Source organism: Capsicum annuum, chromosome 11 (assembly GCF_002878395.1).
Source record: "Capsicum annuum cultivar UCD-10X-F1 chromosome 11, UCD10Xv1.1, whole genome shotgun sequence".
Lineage (NCBI taxonomy): Eukaryota > Viridiplantae > Streptophyta > Magnoliopsida > Solanales > Solanaceae > Capsicum > Capsicum annuum.
In genome coordinates, this window is record NC_061121.1 from 218423723 (window position 1) to 218445692 (window position 21970).

General features: G+C 36.8%; 2 protein-coding genes across 3 annotated transcripts; both read right to left on the minus strand.

Annotated features, from left to right (window-relative positions):
• Nucleotides 1-991: 991 nt before the first annotated feature.
• LOC107847244 (GDSL esterase/lipase 7-like) lies at nucleotides 992-4057 on the minus strand. Its single transcript, XM_016691442.2, has 3 exons — nucleotides 3710-4057; nucleotides 1955-2581; nucleotides 992-1387 (listed from the first exon to the last, which is right to left on the minus strand). Exons 1-3 carry the CDS (start codon nucleotides 3963-3965, stop codon nucleotides 1152-1154), a joined length of 1119 nt encoding a protein of 372 aa, XP_016546928.1. The 5' UTR covers nucleotides 3966-4057; the 3' UTR covers nucleotides 992-1151.
• Nucleotides 4058-7989: 3932 nt separating this feature from the next.
• Nucleotides 7990-12251, minus strand: LOC107847890 (F-box/WD-40 repeat-containing protein At5g21040). Of its 2 annotated transcripts, XM_016692487.2 has the most exons (3): nucleotides 12080-12226; nucleotides 10128-10216; nucleotides 7990-9966 (listed from the first exon to the last, which is right to left on the minus strand). In XM_016692487.2, exon 3 carries the CDS (start codon nucleotides 9922-9924, stop codon nucleotides 8251-8253), a length of 1674 nt encoding a protein of 557 aa, XP_016547973.2. In that variant the 5' UTR covers nucleotides 9925-9966; nucleotides 10128-10216; nucleotides 12080-12226; the 3' UTR covers nucleotides 7990-8250. The 2 variants fall into 2 exon arrangements, with proteins under 2 accessions (XP_016547973.2, XP_016547972.2); XM_016692486.2 differs by lacking the exon at nucleotides 10128-10216 and having other exon boundaries at nucleotides 12080-12251.
• Nucleotides 12252-21970: the final 9719 nt, after the last annotated feature.

Consider the following 21970-nt stretch of genomic DNA (forward strand, 5'->3'; position numbering starts at 1 on the left):
GATGTGTATAGTATTGGATGTACATAGAAACTATATCATTATTGTATAAAAATATCTATATCACTATTGTATTCTATTGTATATTCTTGAGCCGGGGGTTTATCGAAAACAACCTCTCTACTTCTTCGGAGGTAGCGGTATGGACTGCGTACATTTTACCCTCCCCAGACCTCACATGGTGGGAATACACTAGGTTTATTGTTGTTGTTGTTATTCTATTGTATATATGTAGATATGTATTCTAATGTTCTACAATAATATAATTAAAAAAAATAGTTTATTTAAAAAAACAAAGAGCTGCAAGAAAAGTCTAGTCTGGAACCTCAAAACAAGCCTGAACCTCAAAACACACCCAATTTAAAAAAAAAAACTCAATCCTAATTGGAGTTATTTTTTATGTTTGCATTAATAAGCAAATGAAAAATTTTAATTGGTGTTCATGGCTAATTGAAGAAGAAAGTCAATTGTGGATGTGTGTTCATGATGATGTTTATTAGAATTAAAAATTAATATAAAATATATTTTTTTAAAAAAAAAGGTAGCAGTGACCCAAACAAAAAAGGAAAAGGAGCCAGCCCGCCTACCATTAGCAGTAAAATGACTAGAATTTGAAATTTTAAAATATTAGTCATTCTTAAGGAGAGTGGTCATCTGTGTCCTTTTTCCTTATGAATTCGATCAAACTTGCTTTTAAGTGTAGCAAAACACCCTTTATGTATTCCGATAAAATTCACACACACACACTTTTCAAAAATTAATTACCGATTTGAAGTTTCAAATTCTATAGGTAAAAAGCTCCAAGGTATTTTCATGGTGAAACTTCTGTTGAATTTGAAACTTCAAATCGTGACTATATTTCAAAGGCATGACCGGAAAGTTGCCAATAGAGAACAAATAAGGTGAACAATACATCAAACTGAAGATCTTATTATGTACATTTTCTCAACCAAAGTTTGCTTCTCATCATTCAACATATTGCTGAGTACAAAGTAATGCACAAAACTCATTTTCATCTACTTTAAACCTGATCAAAAGTGTGGTCCTCCTAACCAAAAAGATATCTAACTACAAGTAATACTACACAATGCACACTGTAAATTATCAAGAATGAGCAAAAACAGTGTGCTAACTAAGCACTGAACTTGTGACTATTAGTTAGTATGAGAGGATCCCAATGCTTCAAAAGTGATCGGACGACAAATGGCAGGCAATGGATCACCAGACCATGCTGAATTAGCTAGCAAGATATTCACAGCTTCAGTAGGATTGTATAAATCCCACCATACATGATTTGAAGCTCGGGGGCATGCCATATCGGGTGAAAGGCAGCCTTTTGTCCCACCATATTCGCCTTCCCCACAGCAAGCATTCTTTGCATCCTCAAACCCTGCAATGATTTGGACAAGCAAAATCAGAACTAAGATGTGTTCTTTCTTGATCCGTTTAGGATCAAACACCTTGATATCGAGAGAAACAACTACACGAAAGCACAAAAATAGAGATGTGAAATCATTAATGAAGCTAACAAGGCATAGTGGAACAACCAAAATAGTATGTGGAATATCGATCTGTGATGTTATTCCAAATCGTATGTGGAATAACATAATGTGCAATCCTTAAAACAAATTTTCTTCTTCTGAGTGAAGAAAGCAAATAAATGAACAATCTAAAAATATCGGCCTATATCCAATGAGAGAACAAGTCTAACGCCTCAAACAACATATCCATTATAGAAACGATGTTCTGTCCAATTTGAGGCATTTTCAAATAATTCTGATCAAGTAAATGAAGATTATCAACAATGAGTTCAATCAATGAGATGCAAAATAGAGATGTTGCAACTAGACCAGCAAAAGATTATGCAGAAAGCAGTGTATCTTGTACCACTTCTGTGGCTAAGCAAATTATCAGAAAGGCATTTAGTTTTGACAAGTGTATGGAGCACTGATCATACCATAGGCTTGAGGATGAAAAATGAATTCCATCATTGCACGATAGGTATCACAGAATATGACTTGTGCACCTCGCATTTTGAGGTTAAGGTCAACAATCCTCTGCTCTAGTCTTGTATTGTATTCCAAAACTAGCAAGTTGACATCATTCTCACAGCCCAATTTATCGCCAATGGTTGAATTGTACCTTATGCTCATTACGCTCGGTGAACATCCCAAAGGCAGTATGCCCATGCATACAATCTTCCTAACATTTGCATCATAAAGGTTCTCAATGACATTTATCATCTGGTCAACCAAAATATGGGTGAAATTTAGCCCATTGTATCCAGGGCTTGTTGCAGATTCATCATCAACCAAGTAGTTGATCAAATCGTCTTTCCCGAATGACAGGTAGAAAAGAGTGGATTCAATTAAACTTTTCGCAGTATCTTGGCCTAGCTGAAGCTGCAGTAACTGTATGGTCTCAAATGCTTGCCGCAGTTGTTGGTTCAGTGTTTGGTAGCTTCGACTTCTAGGGTACATGATGGTAGCTTGTGCAGCACCAAAATTCACTCCGTTTAAAAGATCCTCCATCGATCCATTCTGACTGTAGAATGGTTTGACATATTGCAAGCCCATCTTCTTAGCTGCAGCAACCAAGTTCACTTGCATCAAACTTCCGCGTTATAAGCCAGACTAAGTATGATTCTAAGATAACTCTATATATCAAAAGCTTTCAAACTGGATCATTTCTCTGAGACCTTACTATAATTTATAACACAGGTAGAATCAAAGTATCATCACAAAATTTCCAAGATATCAAGAAGCACATTTCTTCGAAATTATATTCTTCTCAAACCAGGAGAGAAGTGGCCAGTTTCAACCTAAGCCTCATATAGGGAAGACATTATAACGTTTTTGATAAAATTGACCTATGGCCGGACCGTTTGGCCACAGATTTTAGTTCCAAATTTGAAGTAATACTTGGAGATCATTTCAAATAACTGTTAGTCTATCAAATTGACCCATTATTTCAACTTCAAACTTGAAACACAGAAATTGAAGTTTGAAATACATGTTTTAGGAGTTTTCAAGTTCTTCCTAAGTTTTATTCACGAAACATCAACGTTTTCTTCATGTCCAAACATAACTTCAACTTCCAAAATACCCTTTTCTCAACTTTAAACTCCAAATACTGCTTTTTCTTTTTTCTTTTCAAATATCAACCAAATCATGTCCAAACACCTTAAATAGAAAAAAAGATTTTCCAGCATTTCTGCCCTTTCCAAAGGCAGAGCAAAACCACCAAATTTATAGTTACCCACTTCAAGAATCTAAATGTCAAAACTCAAGACCTTAATGGATAAACCTTGATAGGAACAGGTTCTTTCGTTGCAACAGCTTCTTCAGGTGAAGCATATAACATGTAAAATTCTTGTCACATGGAGTCTAAGACCTCATTGAATCGTATAAGAGAAACATGCAACATAAAGGCCATGCCTTAGCAGCGAAAGCCGTTAAGCTAACACCCCACCACCACCACACACACACACACAATGAAGAAGCACAAAATTAAACAGTAAAAGTTCCAAACAATTCTTGAAACTCTAATCACCCTAGCTGCAAATTCCCCAAAAGAACCACAGAGAACATAGTTAAGCTAACCCCCCAACCCCAACCCCAAACTCCCAATGAAGAACCAGAAAGAAAACACTGAAAGTTCAAACATTTCTTGAAATACCCACAATAGAAAAAGAGAGAGAGAGAGGACGTACCAAGAAGCTGAGGAACAAGAGTATGATCAGAGCCATTACAAGGATGCAAAGAGACATTTTGATGCAAAACAGGATAAAAAGGAGTGTTATCACCACAATCAACAGAAGAATCACCTAAAATGTACATGGATGTTACTGATGATGGCCAGTTAAACCCCATTTCTTCACTTCCATTACACAAATACATCAATATCACCAACAATCCCACATACAATATTGTTCCAAGAACCCAACTTTTGCCTTCCAAGAACCACATTCTGAATTTCTTGGTTCCTTTAGTCCTCCCAGTTTCTTGGAGAAGTTAACTGAACAGTAGCTTTAGCTACTCAAATATTTAAGTCATAATACTTACGCCAAATTATAATATTGACCTTAAACTTTAATAATACACAAGTAGGCCCTTTAACTCTATAAAACCTGAATAAAAAGATACTCCAATTTTGCAACTACATGCGTGTACCGCACTTGCTCTGATGTGGATTACTAATCCACTCATATAGTGTCACCTAATAAAAAAAACACATTATAAGTATTACTTTTAACTTTGTCGGTACACAAATAGACTCTTTAACTATACAAAAACTAAACAAAAAAATCCTTCAATTCCAAGTTGAACGCGCACTGTTTTGCATGTACAACACGCGTTTTACCATATAAAATCGGGGTGTTTATTTATTCAGGTTTTAAATAGTTAAAAGGTCCTATTTATGCATGTCAAAGTTTAAGGTGAATGTTATAATTAGTGTCAAGTTTAAAGTCATATATTTATGTATTAGGATATGTTATCCAGAGGGTCTATCCGAATATCTATTTCATCCGTACATCCTATCCTTGCCGACCTTACTCAGTGGAATTAGGATATGTTATTGTACTAGGGCGGATATACCCTTGGCCAGTTGGTTAATTCAAACTCTCTTTGGCGAAGAATTATATTATTTATGTATGATTAAAATTATTTTTTTTTTATGTATACATAGCAGAAGTTAAACTCCTTTGATTACTTTGTATATTTACTTCTAAATGCTCTTAGTAAAAATTTTGACGCCACCACTATTATTTTATAGTTTGATCATATATTAAGATTCTTTTTTCATGATATTAATATAAAAAAGATTGTAATTTATGGAACAATTTGTAGTTTTTAAATATCTAAATTTAAAATATTAAATTAATCTAATTTAATTTAGTTTTAAAGTGTAGTTGAATTGACTTTTGTTAATCAAATGTGACAAATAAAAATAAGAGCCTGAAGTATTAAATATTAAATTTTCAAAGTTTCGCTCGATATTTTAAATTAAATTTTGGTATGGTAATTACATATGGAAGGAAAAGATATTTTGACAAGATATATTTATAATTTGTTCAAGATTTGACACGTTAACTTTTAGGAAAATCACATTTAGAGGTTAGATCTCCACTCAAATACTGACAAATATAATATCGATGTGATAAATTCCTATTCGATTTGGTAACTCAGTTATTGTTATTTATATCCTCCCCTACTAAACAATTTGGTCTACCACCTAAAGTTGCGGTGGGATAAAATAAAATTCATCCATCTTTTATTAAATTTTTGTTAATTCGACCCCAACTGTAAAAAAGACATTTGGGTAGGAAGTGTTTTCCTTTCTAATGGCCTTATTATAAGTTGTTAAACTGAATTAATCAGACCTGCTACGCAAATATCAAATACGGGATTGAAAAAAAAAAAAGTGTTTAGTCTCAAGTCTCAACTTATCTATCTCTAAGATTGTGCTTTTTTTTTTTTTTTTATAACTCTGGTGTCGGGCCAGCTTGCGCGCACCTCGATTAATTTCACGAAATATCTATCACCTCTCACTAGCAACAGGTACGAAATAACTCTGTCCACCAAGACTATAAAAGATTAGAAGAAATCACTTAGTGTTTGTCTCAACTGAAATAGAACTTGAGATATCATTGTGCTGAATACGTTTCAGTGAACCACTAAGTTATACCCTTGAGTGCAAGATTGCGAATTTTTCATTGGCAAAATGGTTCAGTATTTTGTACTATCTCCGTTTTGTAATGTGGATACTCCGACTTACATGTGTCATTTGGACCCTTAAACCCATCAAAAAACAACATTTTAAATGCCTTTTCGGTGAGTAACACACTCGCCCCACATCAGCTGCAATGTTATCTTTCACGTCTCTTCCACATCATTTTTCAGTATAAAAAACACTAAATATTAAAATAAATAAATTAATAAATAAATAAATAAATAAAAGAAAAACCCCCAACCCCACCCTTCTCTTATTTCTCTCTCTCCGTTTTTTCTTTCTTTCTTCTTAATTCTCCCCTTCTCTTATTCCTCTCTCTCTTCACGTTTTTTTTCGTTCTTCTTAATTCTCTATCTCTTCTTCTTTTTTTTCTTATTAGAAAATGTTGTGTTGGCTAAGAATATTTGATCCTTCTTTTCGAACTTTACAGTGATTTAAGGATGCTGATTTTTTATGATTCAAAATTGTGATTTTTGAAGAGGTAATTAGACAGTGATGATTAGAATGCAATTGAAATTGGAATCTGATTCCAGAATTTGATTTTTGATGATGATTTTGTTAGCAGAATCTTATTGCATGGTAAAATTGAAATGCAATTGAAATTCAAAGTTTTTTTTTTTTTTAAAATTGATTCCATGGTGTTTGGTTTGAATTGATTCGGATTTGATTGAAAGTGATGATGGTTGAAAGAAATGGTGGGTTGTTGGTTAGAAATTTTTGAACGGGGCTGGGGCACTCGGGTGGGGGGCTGGGGTAGAGTGGGGGGCCTGGACGGGGCTAGGGTGGGTGGGGAGAGGTCTGGACGGGGGCTGGGGTGGGTGAGGAGGAGATGGACGAGGTTGTGGGGGGGGGGGGGGGGTTAGTCGGGGCTGGGGTGGATGGAGAGGGGATGGACGGGGGCTAGCGTGGGGAGGGGGTTGGGGAAAGGGTTTATTTATTTATTTTTTAAAATTTATTCTTTTTAAAAATATTTTTAAATTAAAAAGATGAGGGAAAAAGGGACCTTTTTTAATTTCAATATTATTTTTAATTATTTTAATATAAAATTGATCAAAAATTAACCCCCACTCGCACCCTAGGCGCATGCCTGCACGTGCCTCGTCCTAGTAAGCCCTTTTAATGCCACGTAGGCCTGATCAATGGTCAAAGGATTTGAAATATTGTTTTTTAGTGGGTTCAGGATCCAGATGACAAACATGTGAGTAGAAGTGTTCAACTTACAAAATCGACATAGTACAAGGGTCCATCGAACCATTTATAACAAAAGACCATACATTTTGTATTTCTCTTTCCCTTTCCCTTTTCGCACACACCAAATGTACCTTAAAATTTGTATCCTAAAACATGTCATAACTCAGGAAATAATTTTAAAATGTGTGACGTAAATTGAGAAATTTAATCGCGATATTAACAAAAATTTTTTGGATTGAGGCATAGTTATTGTTATAAAATCCTGCTTCTACAGGAAGTTGAAATAAACAATAAACAACATTCTTATACAAGAAAGCCCAGTGTTTCCTTTTCCCTTTCAACTCCAGGAGTTGGAACTTTCTAGCAGTAACACATGTTGTGCCATTAAGCCTTACCATAGAGAGAGAAGACAAAGTATACACAAAACTGGTCGATACAAAAGATCAAGTTCAACAAAATCTGCAAAGATCACATGCTCGTCAACTGCCAATTTCGCAGTTTCCATGCTGTGTTGAGCAGATCTGGAAGAATGATCATAATATGGAACTAATCCAGTTTCTTACCAACAGGATATGGCTAAGATGTGATCGATAGCCCTTTTAATGGAATGCTTCAAGTCAGCATCAGTTGACAAGTTTTTGCAAATGGAAAAGAAGTCAGAGATAATAGAATGTTTCAACGGATGAAGGCTTGATTATACCAACGATAATGAAGCGATTAACATCAATGCAAGGTGCTAAAGAACTGTCAGCAACACCAAAAGCAACGAAGACGGAACTGGTCTAAAACACAGAGACTTTTTATAGGGTGAAAGGGGAATGGATGTGTTATAAGCAGCCGTCTGTCATGGTTCTGCATCAAATCAAAACTAGCATTTTGCAAGGTAGCAGATCATATCAAGTTGAGCAACAAAGACGATAATATCACTGCATGCAACCTCTTAGTGCTTGGCTGTTGACAACTATAATATCACAATTTACCATTTCACAAAGTAACAAAAGCAGATAATAATCCGACTCTTTCATTGCCAGCATAAACTAAAAACAGGAATAAAGGTTAATAACTATATCAGAAAAGAAGCATTTTTGCATTTTGAATGTATCAGGAATTAACATCGGCAAGCGCTCCGTCAGTGACATAAGACACCAAGTAATCGACCAAACAAGGGTAGTTTGTCAAAGGGAACAGTTTGTTCCTTCAATTTGAATGCCAATGTAAATGAGAAATGGGTAAGACTGCAGAAGCTACTTAAACAGTACGATATGTCTTTTGCAATGATTATCTATGAGCAAAGCATATTTAGGAGATATTGACAAACTACAATAATTTCTACGCCTTCAGCTTTCCAGCCACCCTACGCCTGTTGCGCCAGCTGTTCCTATCACCATTCAATTGATTCTTCTTAGCAGCAACTGAGCACTGATCACCACGACTACCTTTACTGGTCATTTCAGACTGAAGTTTACGCCTCCTCATTCTGTTCTCCAACCTTAGTCCTCTTAATGCTCGAACTCTCTGCTCAACCTCCAAAGCTTCTGAGAAGTTCCAGATCCTAACAACGCCTTCTTCTCCAGCACATACAATACGATCAAGACCAACATCCACAGCAAACAGATTGCTCCCAAATCCATGTAACATTCTTTGAGGTGGCTCTACATTTTTAACCTTATTGTCAACCTTTGAAAGCTTCTCCACCACATAACTCCGATTTGTCCTCAACAGCTTTCTCACATCAATAAGTGAGAGTTTTCCATCACTGGAAGCTGAAACGAGCCAAGGGAACTCAAATGCAAGAGAATAAACAGCACCCAAGTGAGGAATCCATGTTGCCACACGCTTGACATGAAACTTAACATTTCTAATGATCTCAAACATGTGTATAGCACCATCTTCCCCTCCAGTGAATAGGAGCTTCCCTGTGTGACTTCGCGCCAAGGAAAAAGCATTACCAGCATGAACATTGGTGACAATAGCAAGTTCAGACCCAATATTAGTGTCCCAGACATAAAGATCCGAGCCTGCAGCACTCGCCACTGTAGTATCATGGGGAGCAAGGCTCCAAACCCAGTCATTGTGCATTAAAACATTCAGACATTTCAAAGAAGATCGATCCCAAACACGAATAGTCATGTCCCATGAACCACTGTACATCTTATTCAAATCCAATGCAAGACATGTTATTGGTCCTTCATGTTCCCAAACTCTGAATTCTGTGTTCTGGTTCTGAGGTGATGTAAGATCAAAGAGATGTGGAATTCCATCCTCTGCTCTCCAACCATGTATGAATCCATCTGTACCTCCTGCCACTAAGAGCCTTGAATCAGCTGCAACTGCACGAATAGTGCAGCCAAGAGGGCGAGATGATGCAATAGATAAACCTTCTTCCATGTTCCACATTCGCACTATCTGATCGTACCCTGAGGTAAACACAAGCTTCTTTGAAGATAAAACGGAAACTGTTCTGACAGCCTCAGTATGACCATACAATGTATCAATATTATAGCGTCCCATGAATGTTTTACTACGGAACTCCCTCTCCACAAAAAGCTCCTTCCACGACTTCTCATCCGCATTCTCTGTGCCCAAAGGTGCCAGCAATATTGGCTGCCCCCACCTTTCACAATAGAACTCCTTCCACACATGGTGCTCCGAAGCAAGACGATACAATGACGTATTCACACACGAAACAACACCAAGCTCCTTCGGTTCTAAGCAATTAAGTATTTCTGAGATCAATGCTGGAGGAAGGTCAGTAATAGACCGACAATCATGCAGGACCTCATTAACAGCGAGCGACTCCTCGCATTCCAAACTCAAACTACCACCTTTCCCATCCAATCTCCTCAATGGATTTTGCTTCTCTGAGTTAAATTTGGAACTCTTTGGGTTCTTCGAAGGTTCAATAAAACTAGGATCAGCTTTTCCTCTGCAGGAGTAGTCTACACAATCTCTAGAGCAATCTTTCAAACCAACCTTAGTACCACTTTGGCATTCAAATTCCATAAAATTGGTTCCCCCTAAACCTAAATATTCAGCAGCAGAGCCCTATAAGAAATTCCAAGAATCAGCGAAAATTGTAGAAACCAATATTCCTTGCCAAAAAAATAAAACAAAAGCAAACTAATTAAACACCACAAAAGCAACAACATACACAGTGTAGTCCCACAAGTGGGGTCTGGGGAGGGTAGAGTATAAACAGAACTTACCCCAACCTCCTGAGGTAGAGAGGTTGTCTCCGAAAGACCCTTAGCTCAAGTGCAACAATTGAAAGTATTTACAAAAAAAGGGGAGATGACTGTAAAGAAAACATGTCAATTAATAAGAAAAACAGTATAGACCATTCAGAGAAAAGAAACAATAACAACAATGAAACAATGCGGTAACAGAAAGAAAATACATGTGTAAGGCTAATACTATGACAGACACGATTCTCTAAGGCTCCCACCAAGCCTAAACCTGTCGAAAAGCAAGTCAAAGTTCAACTACTTATTACCCTTTTATCCTAATCACCTTCATTCCCTCCTATCTAAGGTCCTATACTTGCTAAGCTAACACTCCACCCCATGTTCTCTTTAATCACCTCTCGCGATACTTCTTCAGCCTACCTTTAACTCTCCTGACATACCTCTAGCTCTGCTCATACACACTACACAAGACAAAAAAGGTAACCAATTCAAGAATACAAGAAAACATCTTAATTAGTGCAGAAACAAGACATGCAAGACATCCTAAATATTCAACAGCATAGCCCTATAAGAAATTTCAAGAATCAGCAAAAACTGCACAAACCAATATTTCTGCAAAGAGAAAACCAGCAAATTAATCACCCCACAAACAAGAACCACAAAAAAAAGGTAACCTAAAATTCAAGAATACAAGAGAACACCCTAATTAGTTCGGAAACAAGTCATACAAGACAGGCCCACAACATATAAAATTAACTCCTAAAAATCCAAAAAGAAAAAAAAGTTTTTTTTCTCCTTTGTGGTAAAAAGGGGGTCTCAATTACCTATCCACAACATTCACACCCTCTTATCTAAGGTCATGTCCTCGATAAGCTAAAGTTGCATCATATTATGTCTACTCACATCTCCCTAATACTTCTTCGACCTACCTCCACCTCTCAACAAAATAAGGAACCTATAATTCAAGAATTCAAGAAAACACCCTAATTTTTGCAGAAACAAGACATGCAAGACAATACCACAACAGAAAAAATTAATTCCTAAAAACCCCAGAAGCAAAAAGTTTCTCTATTTTTTTTTACCTTTTTGGGAAAAAGGGGACATTTAAACAGATCTAAATAAGACCCCCCAAAAAAGCAATGAGGCTAATAAGTGCTCCAAGGCTCCTACCAAGCCTAAACCCGTTGAAAAGCGAGTCAAAGCTCAACTACCCTAATCCACGACCTCCATATCCTCCTATATCTACGGTCATATCCTCCATAAGCTGAAGTTCCGTCATGTTCTGTCTAATCACCTCTCCCTAGTAATTCTTCCGCCTACCTCTACCTCTCCTTGCACCCATTAAACAAGACAAGAAAAGGTAACCTAAAATTCAAGAATACAATAGAACACCCTAATTAGTGCAGAAACAAGACGACCTTAAATATTCAACAGCATAGATAAGAAATTTCAGCAAATTTAATCACACCCTACAAACAAGAACCACAAAAAAAGTAATCTCAAAATTCAAGAATACAACAGAACACCCTAATTAGTGCAGAAACAAGACAGCCTTAAATATTCAACAGCATAGCCCTATAAGAAATTTCAGCAAATTTAATCAAACCCCACAAACAAGAACCACAAAAAAAGTAACTAGAATTCAAGAATACAACAGAACACCCTTTAGTGCAGAAACAGACAACCTTAAATATTCAACAGCATAGCCCTATAAGAAATTTCACCAAATTTAATCGCACCCCACAAACAAGAACCACAAAAAAAGTAGCCTCAAAATTCAAGAATACGAGAGAACACCCTAAATAATGCAGAACCCAAAACCCCCAAAAGCAAAAGTGTTTTTTATTTTTTCCAGCTTTTTGGGAAAAAGGGGTTGCATAAACAGATCTAGATAACACAAAAAACATAACAAAATTCTAAAAACACACAACAATAGAAACATGGATCAAGAAAGTAAATAGAGATAGATATACCTATAGAGACAAGAAGAAGAAGAACAAGAATGGCTTTGCAATTTGCTTTGAATTTTAGGGATTTCAAATTTTGGGGAAAAATAAATAAAATTTGGTGAATTTGAGAGAAATTGGAAATCAGGTGCGGGTACTAGCTAAATGTGGACTGCTGGGATTTCTTTTTGTGCCTTGTTTATTGTTTACAAAAATTCAAACCTAAAAAAATTTAATTTTTAAAATTTTATTTTGAAATACACCAAAATATTTTACGAAAATAATAAGAATACAATTCACCAAATTTTATTGAAATACAATTCGACTAATATTTTACAAAAATAATAATAAAAATAACATAAAATATGCACCTTAACTAACTATATTTACACAAATTTTCACCCTTACAAAATAATTATAAAAATCCTAACTAATTAAATATCTTCTTTGGATGTATCGGAAAGTTAATTATGTATCTCGACAGACTCAAAATCAAAAAAATGTACCCATAGCTAATTATGTATCTTTACGAGAAAAAATATAACTTTGTTGATAATATATCTTGACAGACTCAAAATTAAAAAAAAAATGTATCGAAAACTAATTATGTATCTTCATAAAGGAAAAAAAAATGTATCTTCATTGAATGTATCGAGAGCTAATTATATATCTCGATAAACCCAAAATTGAAATTTTCAATAATTATACAAAATATCAAATTTTTCTATAATTGAACTTCAAACTATCGACATTTATATTGTTTATCCAAAATAATATGGATGCAACACTCACAAGAAAATTATTCCATCTATTTCATATTAGTTATTAATATTACTGAAATTGTCCCTTCCAAAATACTTGTTAATTTATAAAATCAAAATAGATTTCATTAATATTTTTCCCACCTTGTCTTCAAATTTTGTTTTCGAAAGCAAATAATTCCCCAATAATTACATTGAAAAGAGTTAAGGGTATATTAATTAAAAAACACTTTTTTTCACGAGTTCTTAAATGATGTGTGAAAAAATAACATAAATCTGATCATTTTGAAATATAATTACCTTCTCTCTTTTTTCCACTTAAAATTTCTCTCCCCCAATTCTTATACATATGTTGTCAATCATATACATTACTACTTATATATTTGAACTAACTGATTTAACTATAATTAAAAAAAATAAAATATTTGTTTTAAATACATAATACAATTAACGCTATATTTATGGAATTGTGATTAATGAATACTTTAAATTCAGTAACAATTTTTTAATTTTAGAATTTTGAAACATCAATCTAATTTCAATGATCAGAATTAGAGATTGAGTAATCTTAGGTTGATTTTGACAATTGTATTTGAATTGTATCTCCTGTATTAATATTTATTGCAATCAATATTAATTTAATATGCAACAAAACTTAAACAAATTTTTTCAAAACTTGACAACATAAAACTATGTTTAATATTCATGCCTAATATTTTTTTCATATAAATAACAATGCTATGTATATAGGTTGAAATAAACACACTGTAACGCCCCGGTAAACGGGTCCCGGAGCGTCACACGGGTGCTTGAGGCTACGAGTAGCCCCAAGCTAACCCTTTGAGCCATTTTCATTCAGTTCAACACAAATCAATGGGATTTCCATAAATAACCCTCAAATATCAACAGAGTAATCATCATCCAAAAATAAAAGAATTTTAGAAAGATAACAAAATGCAACTTATTAGTCAACTCCCAACATCTATACTAGTCTGACAAGCCTCTAAGAAAATCAATAAAACCAGCGAGCCATTGACACATGCCCCAACTGACTCATACTCAGTTATCAAATGTAAATGATTCTGTGAAACCAACATCAGACATCACGTCCTCGGAACATGAGGACTCACCACAACAGAGAATGTAGAATAGCATGCCCGAATAATCACTGTCGAACCTGGTACTGAGCACCTGAACCTACATTCCGAGAAAATACAGCCCATATTCGAAGATGTGGGTAAGTACCATGGACAGGAACCGAGTATATGGGGGTGTATGCAGTTGTATAAACATCATCATCATAAATATTTATAAGAAATATGCAGGATAAAGACTCACATAGCCCGAAGAAAATCATCATAATCATGAGAGAATGAAATAAGTACAATAACACATGTGAGTTATCATATAATTTGTCAATCACTTTCAGTTCATCAAGAATATCAATTCTCATAATGTAAATAGCATTTAAATCTTTCGAAATAATAACTTTCACAATTCCACTTTCAAATCACTTCACCATTCACCATAGACACAAGGAAACACACACATACTCGAAGATCCTATAACCGATATAAACCATGTAAACTACATGGAGTCCAACGTACAATCCACGTTGGGGAGAGCCGTCTTATCCTTGCCATCGGAGTAGGACTATCGATATCAAATTCACACAAACTAGTGATCACTATATAAATCAGCCTCAGGCTCACTCCTACGGGGGAACATATAAGGTCGCTTTATACCTCCCACTCGGTGCTAAAGATTTCTCCCGGACTTAGCTCAGATCATTTCAAAGACAATCCATAACAAAACAATTTTAGTAATATATAAATATACATCGGGAGCCATCATACTTTCCATCTATCAAAATCAACCACGTTGTAGATTTCTTTCACACGCGAGTTCAAAACAACTCTATTAAGACCAAAAAGTCAAATAATTCAAAATATCTCAAATATTCAACATCAATATGCTTATAATACACACTTTCTCAAAAAAACACAATTTCCAATGAGGATTCACGACTCTAATCTCAAAATCATGATAAATATCGTTCAAGATTCATGTTTTATATCTCCACACATGTAAATTCATCCTTCAAAAATCATAAACATCAAGATTTCATAATAATAATCATAAGATATGGCTTCATGCTTCAAATTCGTAAAAATCAAATAAAAATCATGCCTTTGTAAAGAAAATTGCTTTTGGGCACAAGAACGAAAGAGAGTTCTTGTTGAAAAACCCCACATACCTTGAATGATGAACTTTAGATTGATACTCATTTTTGAGATGTTAATTGTTCCTTTGAATGATGGTTCTTGGAGTTCTTGAACTAGGAACTTGGAATCTTGAATAAATTTGCAGAATTAATGGTGAACTTTGAAGGTTCTTGAAGTTGGATGTAGGAGCTTAGGGTTTTCTTTTTGAGGGAATTTGATAAAATATAACATATAATGCTTCTAATAGGCTTTAATATAGGGTTTCGACAGATTTTGGGTGAGGGGGAATGACCAAAACGCCCCTAAAAATTAAATAATTCTCAAATCTGTCCTTTGGTGGACTGTTTTGATAGTCTGAAATAGATCAACCATAATGTTTTACTTTGATATCCAAATTGTATGAAACCAATTTCATTAGAAAGAGGACTCTCATATCTTTTAATTGATATATAGTATCTCACCCAGATCATTGTGTACGAGGAGTTATATTGTTTGAAGTTGACCCAAAAATTCAATTTTGATAGGCTGAAGTAGATCGACCATAACTTTTTGCTTCGATAGACAAATTGGATAAAACCAATTTCATTGGAAAGAGGACTTGCAGAGATTTCCATTGATATATATTAGATCACCCAGATCATTATGTACAAGGAGTTATGGCCATTTAAAGTTGGAGTAAAAATACGCCAGGCCTCAGTACTTTTTCCTGCACGGTTCGATCGGAATGTTCATAACTCGTCGCTCGGCTGTCCGTTTTGGATGATCCACATATCATTGGAAAGCTTATTCGATACTCTACGCAATGGTGGGTCATAATCTAAGACATTCCATACAAAAAATTTATAATTCATTCTAGAAGATAGAACCCATCACATTTACGCACAAAATTTCAACGAAAAATTTCCTGGGGTATTACATCAACCCCCCTTGGAAACATTCATCCTCGAATGACGCTAGACATGCCAATATTAGATAGGGAATAGAGAATGCAACTAAAACCATTCTTTAGACTCATCACCACATAGTTTCTCACTCCGAATGCAACATAGAATGCATAAATTCAAGAAACTACAGCTAAACACATAATAAATAACAGCTGAACTGCTGCAACTTTTATCAAAAGTGCATGATTTAGGAAAGAACGGTACCTTCGGCTTGATCGGAGTTCGCGGAAAATAGGTGCGGGTACTTGGATCGCATATCCGCCTCAGCTTCCCAAGTTGCACTCTCAATAGATTGGTTTCGTCACAATGCCTTGACTAAGGGAACTTCTTTGTTCCTTAGTCTTCGGACACTGAAATCAAGAATCTCAATAGGAATCTCATCAAAAGAAGGATTTTCTTGAATGTCAACACTCACAAAGGAATCCACTACCACAGCATCGCTAATATGCTTTCTAAGCATGAAGACATAGAATATTGGATGAATAGAGGATAACTCGGAAGGCAACTCGACCTCATAAGATACCTTACCAACATGGCTAAGAATTTTGTAAGGATCAACATAACGGGGACTAAGCTTCCCCTTCTTTGCCAATCTCTTCACCCCCCTTATGGGTGAAATTTTCAGAGACACTAGGTCACCAACTTCAAACTCAAGGTCTCTCTTTCTAACATCCGTATATGACTTCTGACGACTCTGCGCAGTTTTCAACCTTTCCCTAATCAACTTAACTTTTTCCATAGCCTCAAATACCGAATCAAGACTACTCACAGCCGTTTCACCCACCTCGAACCAACCTATGGGTGATCTACACTTCCTCTGATATAAGGCTTCAAACGGAGCCATGCCAATACTAGAGTGGAAACTGTTATTGTAAGAAAACTCTATCAACGGTAAGTGATCATCCTAACTTCCCTTAAAGTCAAGTGCACAAGCTCTCAACATATCCTCTAAGGTCTGGATGGTCCGTTTAGCCTGACCATCGGTTTGCGAATGAAAAGCAGAACTCAAAAGCACTTGGGTACCAAGACCCTTCTGAAAAGCTTTCCAAAATTACGAAATGAACTGAGTACCCCTATCCAAAATGATAGACAAGGGAACTCCATGCAGTCTGACTAGCTCTCGGATATACAATCTAGCATAATCCTCAGCAATATATGAAGTATAAACAAGCAAGAAATGAGCAGACTTAGTCAACCTATCAACCACAACCCAAATGGAATCATGATGGTGTCGGGAAGGAGCTAAACCAATCATGAAGTCCATATTTATCTCTTCCTACTTCCAGGTGGGAATACTAAAGTCTTGTATCATACCACCAGGTCTTTGGTGTTCAACCTTAACCTGTTGGTATATTGCACACTTAGCTACAAATGCTGCTATATCTTTCTTCATGCCACTCCACCAATAGATTTCTCGGAAGTCTCGATATATCTTGGTGGCACCAGGATGAATAGAATATCGTGCACCGTGCGCTTCAGCCATAATCCTCTATCTCAGATCATCAACATTCGAGACATACAATCTACCCTACAATCTCAACACACCATCTCCCCTTAGGAGAAAACCTCTACTTTTTGGTCCTTCACTAACTCCTTCAGTCTGACCAAACTAGCATCTAAGTATTGATTTTCCTTCACTTCCGAAACCAAGGAGGATTCGGAACTACTCTGAATCCCTATACTACCTTCAGCAAAGTCAAATAACCTAACCCCCAATCTAGCCAAACGATGTACATCACGAGCCAACTCTTTCTTACCTTCTACCATATGCGAAACACTACCCATGGACACTCTACTAGGGTATCCGCTATAACATTGGCCTTGCCCAGATGGTACAAAACACTCATATCATAGTCCTTTAATAATTCTAACCATCGTCTCTGCCTAAGATTCAATTCTCTCTGGGTAAACACATACTACAGACTCTTATGATCAGTGAAAACATCAACATGGACACCATACAAATAGTGTCTCCAGATTTTCAAAGCAAACACAACAGCAGCCAACTCAAGGTCATGGGTGGGGTAATTTTTCTCATGGGGTTTCAACTGTCTAGAAGAATAAGCTATCACTTTACCCTTCTGCATCAATACGCAACCCAACTCAATTCTCGAAGCATCACAGTACACCACAAAACCATCAACACCATCAGGCAAAGTCAAAACAGGGGATGAAGTGAGTGGAGTCTTCACCTCCTAAAAACTCTTCTCACAAGATTCGGACCTCAAGAACTTTACTTTCTTTTGGGTCAGTCGAGTCATAGGAGACGCTATAGAGGAGAAACCCTCAACAAAACGGTGGTAATAGCCAGCTAAACCCAAGAAACTTTGGATATCAGTTGTAGAAATAAGTCTAGGCTAATTTCTAACAGCTTCTATCTTTTGGGGATCAACTCTAATACCCTCGGAAGAAATAATATGACCCAGAAAAGCAACTGACCTTAGCCAAAACTCACACTTACTAAACTTGGCAAATAACTTGTGATCTCTAAGGGTTTGCAAGACAGTTCATAAATGATCAGAATGTTCATCCTCACTACGGGAGTACACCAGTATATCATCGATGAACACTATGATAAACATATCCAGATATGGTCTGAACACTCAATTCATGAGGTCCATGAAAGCTGTTGGGGCATTAGTTAACCCGAAAAACATAAAAAGAAACTCAAAATGGCCATAACGAGTTCGAAAAGTGGTTTTCGGGATGTCACACTCCCTAACGTTGAGTTGATGATAGCCGAAACGAAGGTCTATCTTTGAGAAATAACTTGCACCTTGCAATTGGTCAAACAAATCATCTATTCTCGGAAGGGGGTACTTATTTTTTATGGTGACTTTATTCAGTTGGAGGTAATCAATGCACATACGCAAAGAGCCATCTTTCTTTCTCACAAACAACACAGGAGCACCCCAAGGAGAAACATTGGGCCTTATGAAACCCTTATCTAGTAGATCTTTGAGTTGCTCTTTCAACTCCTTAAGTTTTGCAGGGGCCATATGGTAAGGAGGAATAGAAATGGGCCGAGTATCGGGAAAAAGATCAATCTCGAACTCTATCTTTTTATCAGGAGGTATCCCTGGGGAGATCATCCGGAAAGACATCAGAAAACTCATTGACGACGTTAACAGACTGGAGAGTTGTAGTCTCAGACTTAGTGTCTTTGACTCTAACCAAATGGTAAATACACCCCTTGGAAATAAGCTTTCTAGCTTTGAGGTAAGAGATAAAATAACTCTTGGGTGACAGAATTCCCAGACCACTCAAACACGGATGCACCCAGAAACTAAAACTTGACCACTTGGGTCCGACAATCAATAGAGGCATAAAAAGAATACAACTAGTCCATACCCAGAATCACATCAAAATCTACCATGTCTAACTCAATCAGATCAGCCAACAAGACTCTATGAAGTACGGTAATAGGACACTTTTTATACACTTTCTGGGCAACAATCGAATCACCCACTGGGGTAGAAACTAGGATAGGATCAAGAATAATTTCAGGACTCATTTCAAAATTCACAGCAATCAAAGGTGTAACATATGAGAAATTGGATCCAGGATCCAACAAAACATACGCATCAAACTGAAATATACGAAGCATACCAGTAACAACATCGGGAGAGTCCTCCTATTCCTGGTGGGATGGTAAAGCATAGAATCTATTCTGGCACTGCCCGCCAGCATTGCTAGAAGAAGGGTCCTGAGCTAGAGCTGGGCGAGTTGTTGGAACTGAAGCACTAACAGTCTGAGTCTGGGTCTGAGGGCGATAGTCATGATGCTCTTGTCTATCCTATGGACAATCTCTAACTCTGTGACCCATGTCACCACACTGGAATAATCCACCTTCTCACCCCAACACTCAACTGAATAAGCCCTACCACACTTAGGACATAGGGGACGATTTGGCTTACTGCCAGCACTGTACTGGGACCTGGATGCATATGACCTGCTATCTTGCTCCTGCCTACCTCTAGGCACGAGAGCACTAGCAGATGACAGTGCTGGCATAGATGAACGATCCTGATACTGAGGGCGACTCCCTCCCTGTGATCTAGTCTGACCCTGTCCGTGCTGCTCGGACCTAGCTCTCTTATTCTCTCTCATTCTATCTCTCTCCTTAATCTTATCTGCCTCAATCTATTGGGCATGATTTATCAGCTTAGACACTATTCAGCATAGCAGACCTACACTCCTTAACCATATAACTAGACACTCCAGTCATAAACTTACTCATACTAGCCTGATTATCAGCCACTAAGTTAGGAGCATACTTGGCCAACTGATTGAACTTTAGACAGTACTCCCTAATAGTCATAGAGCCCTGTCGTAGGTTCATAAACTCTTCCACCTTCACCTCCCTCATCTCCAAAGGGAAAAACTTATCTAGAAATGCATCTTAGAACTCTTGCCAAGTTGTAGGGACAACTTCCTCACCTCTACCTTTCCTCCAAGCAACAACCTAGTCATAAGCAAGGTCTTTCAACCTATACGCAGCCAACTCCACACTATGTTCCTCAGATATATACATCACCTGAGTAATCTTCCCCACCTCCTCTAAAAACAACTGTGGATCCTCATTATAATTGGACCCATAGAATTTCTACAGATTCATCCGCATGAAGTCACGGATCCTGGCAGCAGCTGAATCACCTCCCTGCTGCTGTGAAGCTGGGGTCAGGTTGGCCTGAACATTTGTAGTAACAACTTGGGCCAGCGCTTGAAAGGCTGCCCGAAATTTAGCATAAGACACATTTTCATTCAGTGGGTCAGCGAGTTAAGGTTGGTGACCATCATTATTTCTTCTCACTCAACGTGGAGGCATATTTCTAAAAGAGGAGAGCACGAATCAATAGCAGAGAGAGACACTTTAAGCACGATAGACTTCTGAAAGAAAGAATCATAGTTTTTCCTAAAATGTCTTATAGCCTCTTGCTCATAGATGTGGTGCGCTACACACCAATGATCAAAACTCTACTTAACGCGGCTTGTCAGACTCCCTAGGACACCTTAAAACCTTAGGCTCTGATACCAAGTTTGTAACGCCCCGAAAAACAGGTCCTGGAGCATCACACGGTGCTTGAGGCTACAAGTAGCCCCAAGCTAACCCTTTGAGCCATTTTCATTCAGTTTAACACAAATCAACGGGGTTTCCATAAATAACCCTCAAATATTAACAGAGTAATCATCATCCAAGAATAAAAGAATTTTAGAAAAATAACAAAATATGACTTATTAGTCAACTCCCAACATCTATACTAGTCTGACAAGCCTCTAAGAAAATCAATAAAATGAGCGAGCCATTGAGACATGCCCCAACTGACTCATACTCAGTTATCAAATGTAAACAATTTCGTGAAACCAACATCAGACATCACATCCTCGGAACATGAGGAATCACCACAACAGAGAATGTAGAACAGCATGCTCGAAGAATAACTGTCGAACCTAGAACTGAGCACCTGAACCTACATTTCGAGAAAATGTAGCCCACATCCGAAGATGTGGGTCATTACCATGGAAAGGAACCGAGTATATAGGGGTCTATGCAGTTGTATAAACATTATCATCATAAATATTTATAAGAAATATACAGGATGTATGAAAGACTCACATAGCCCGAAGAAAATCATCATAATCATGAGAGGATAAAATAAGTACAATAACACATGTGAGTCATCATATAATTTGTCAATCACTTTTAGTTCATCAAGAATATCAATTCTCATAATGTAAATATCATTTAAATCTTTCGAAAGAATAACTTTCACAATTCCACTTTCAAATCACTTCACTATTCACCATAGACACAAGGAAACACACACACACTCGGAGATCCTATAACCGACATAAACCATGTGAGCTACATGGAGTCCAACGTACAACCCACGTTGGGGAGAGCCTTCCTATCCTTTCCATCGGAGTAGGACTATCGATATCAAATTCACACAAACTAGTGGTCACTATATAAATCAGCCTCAGGAT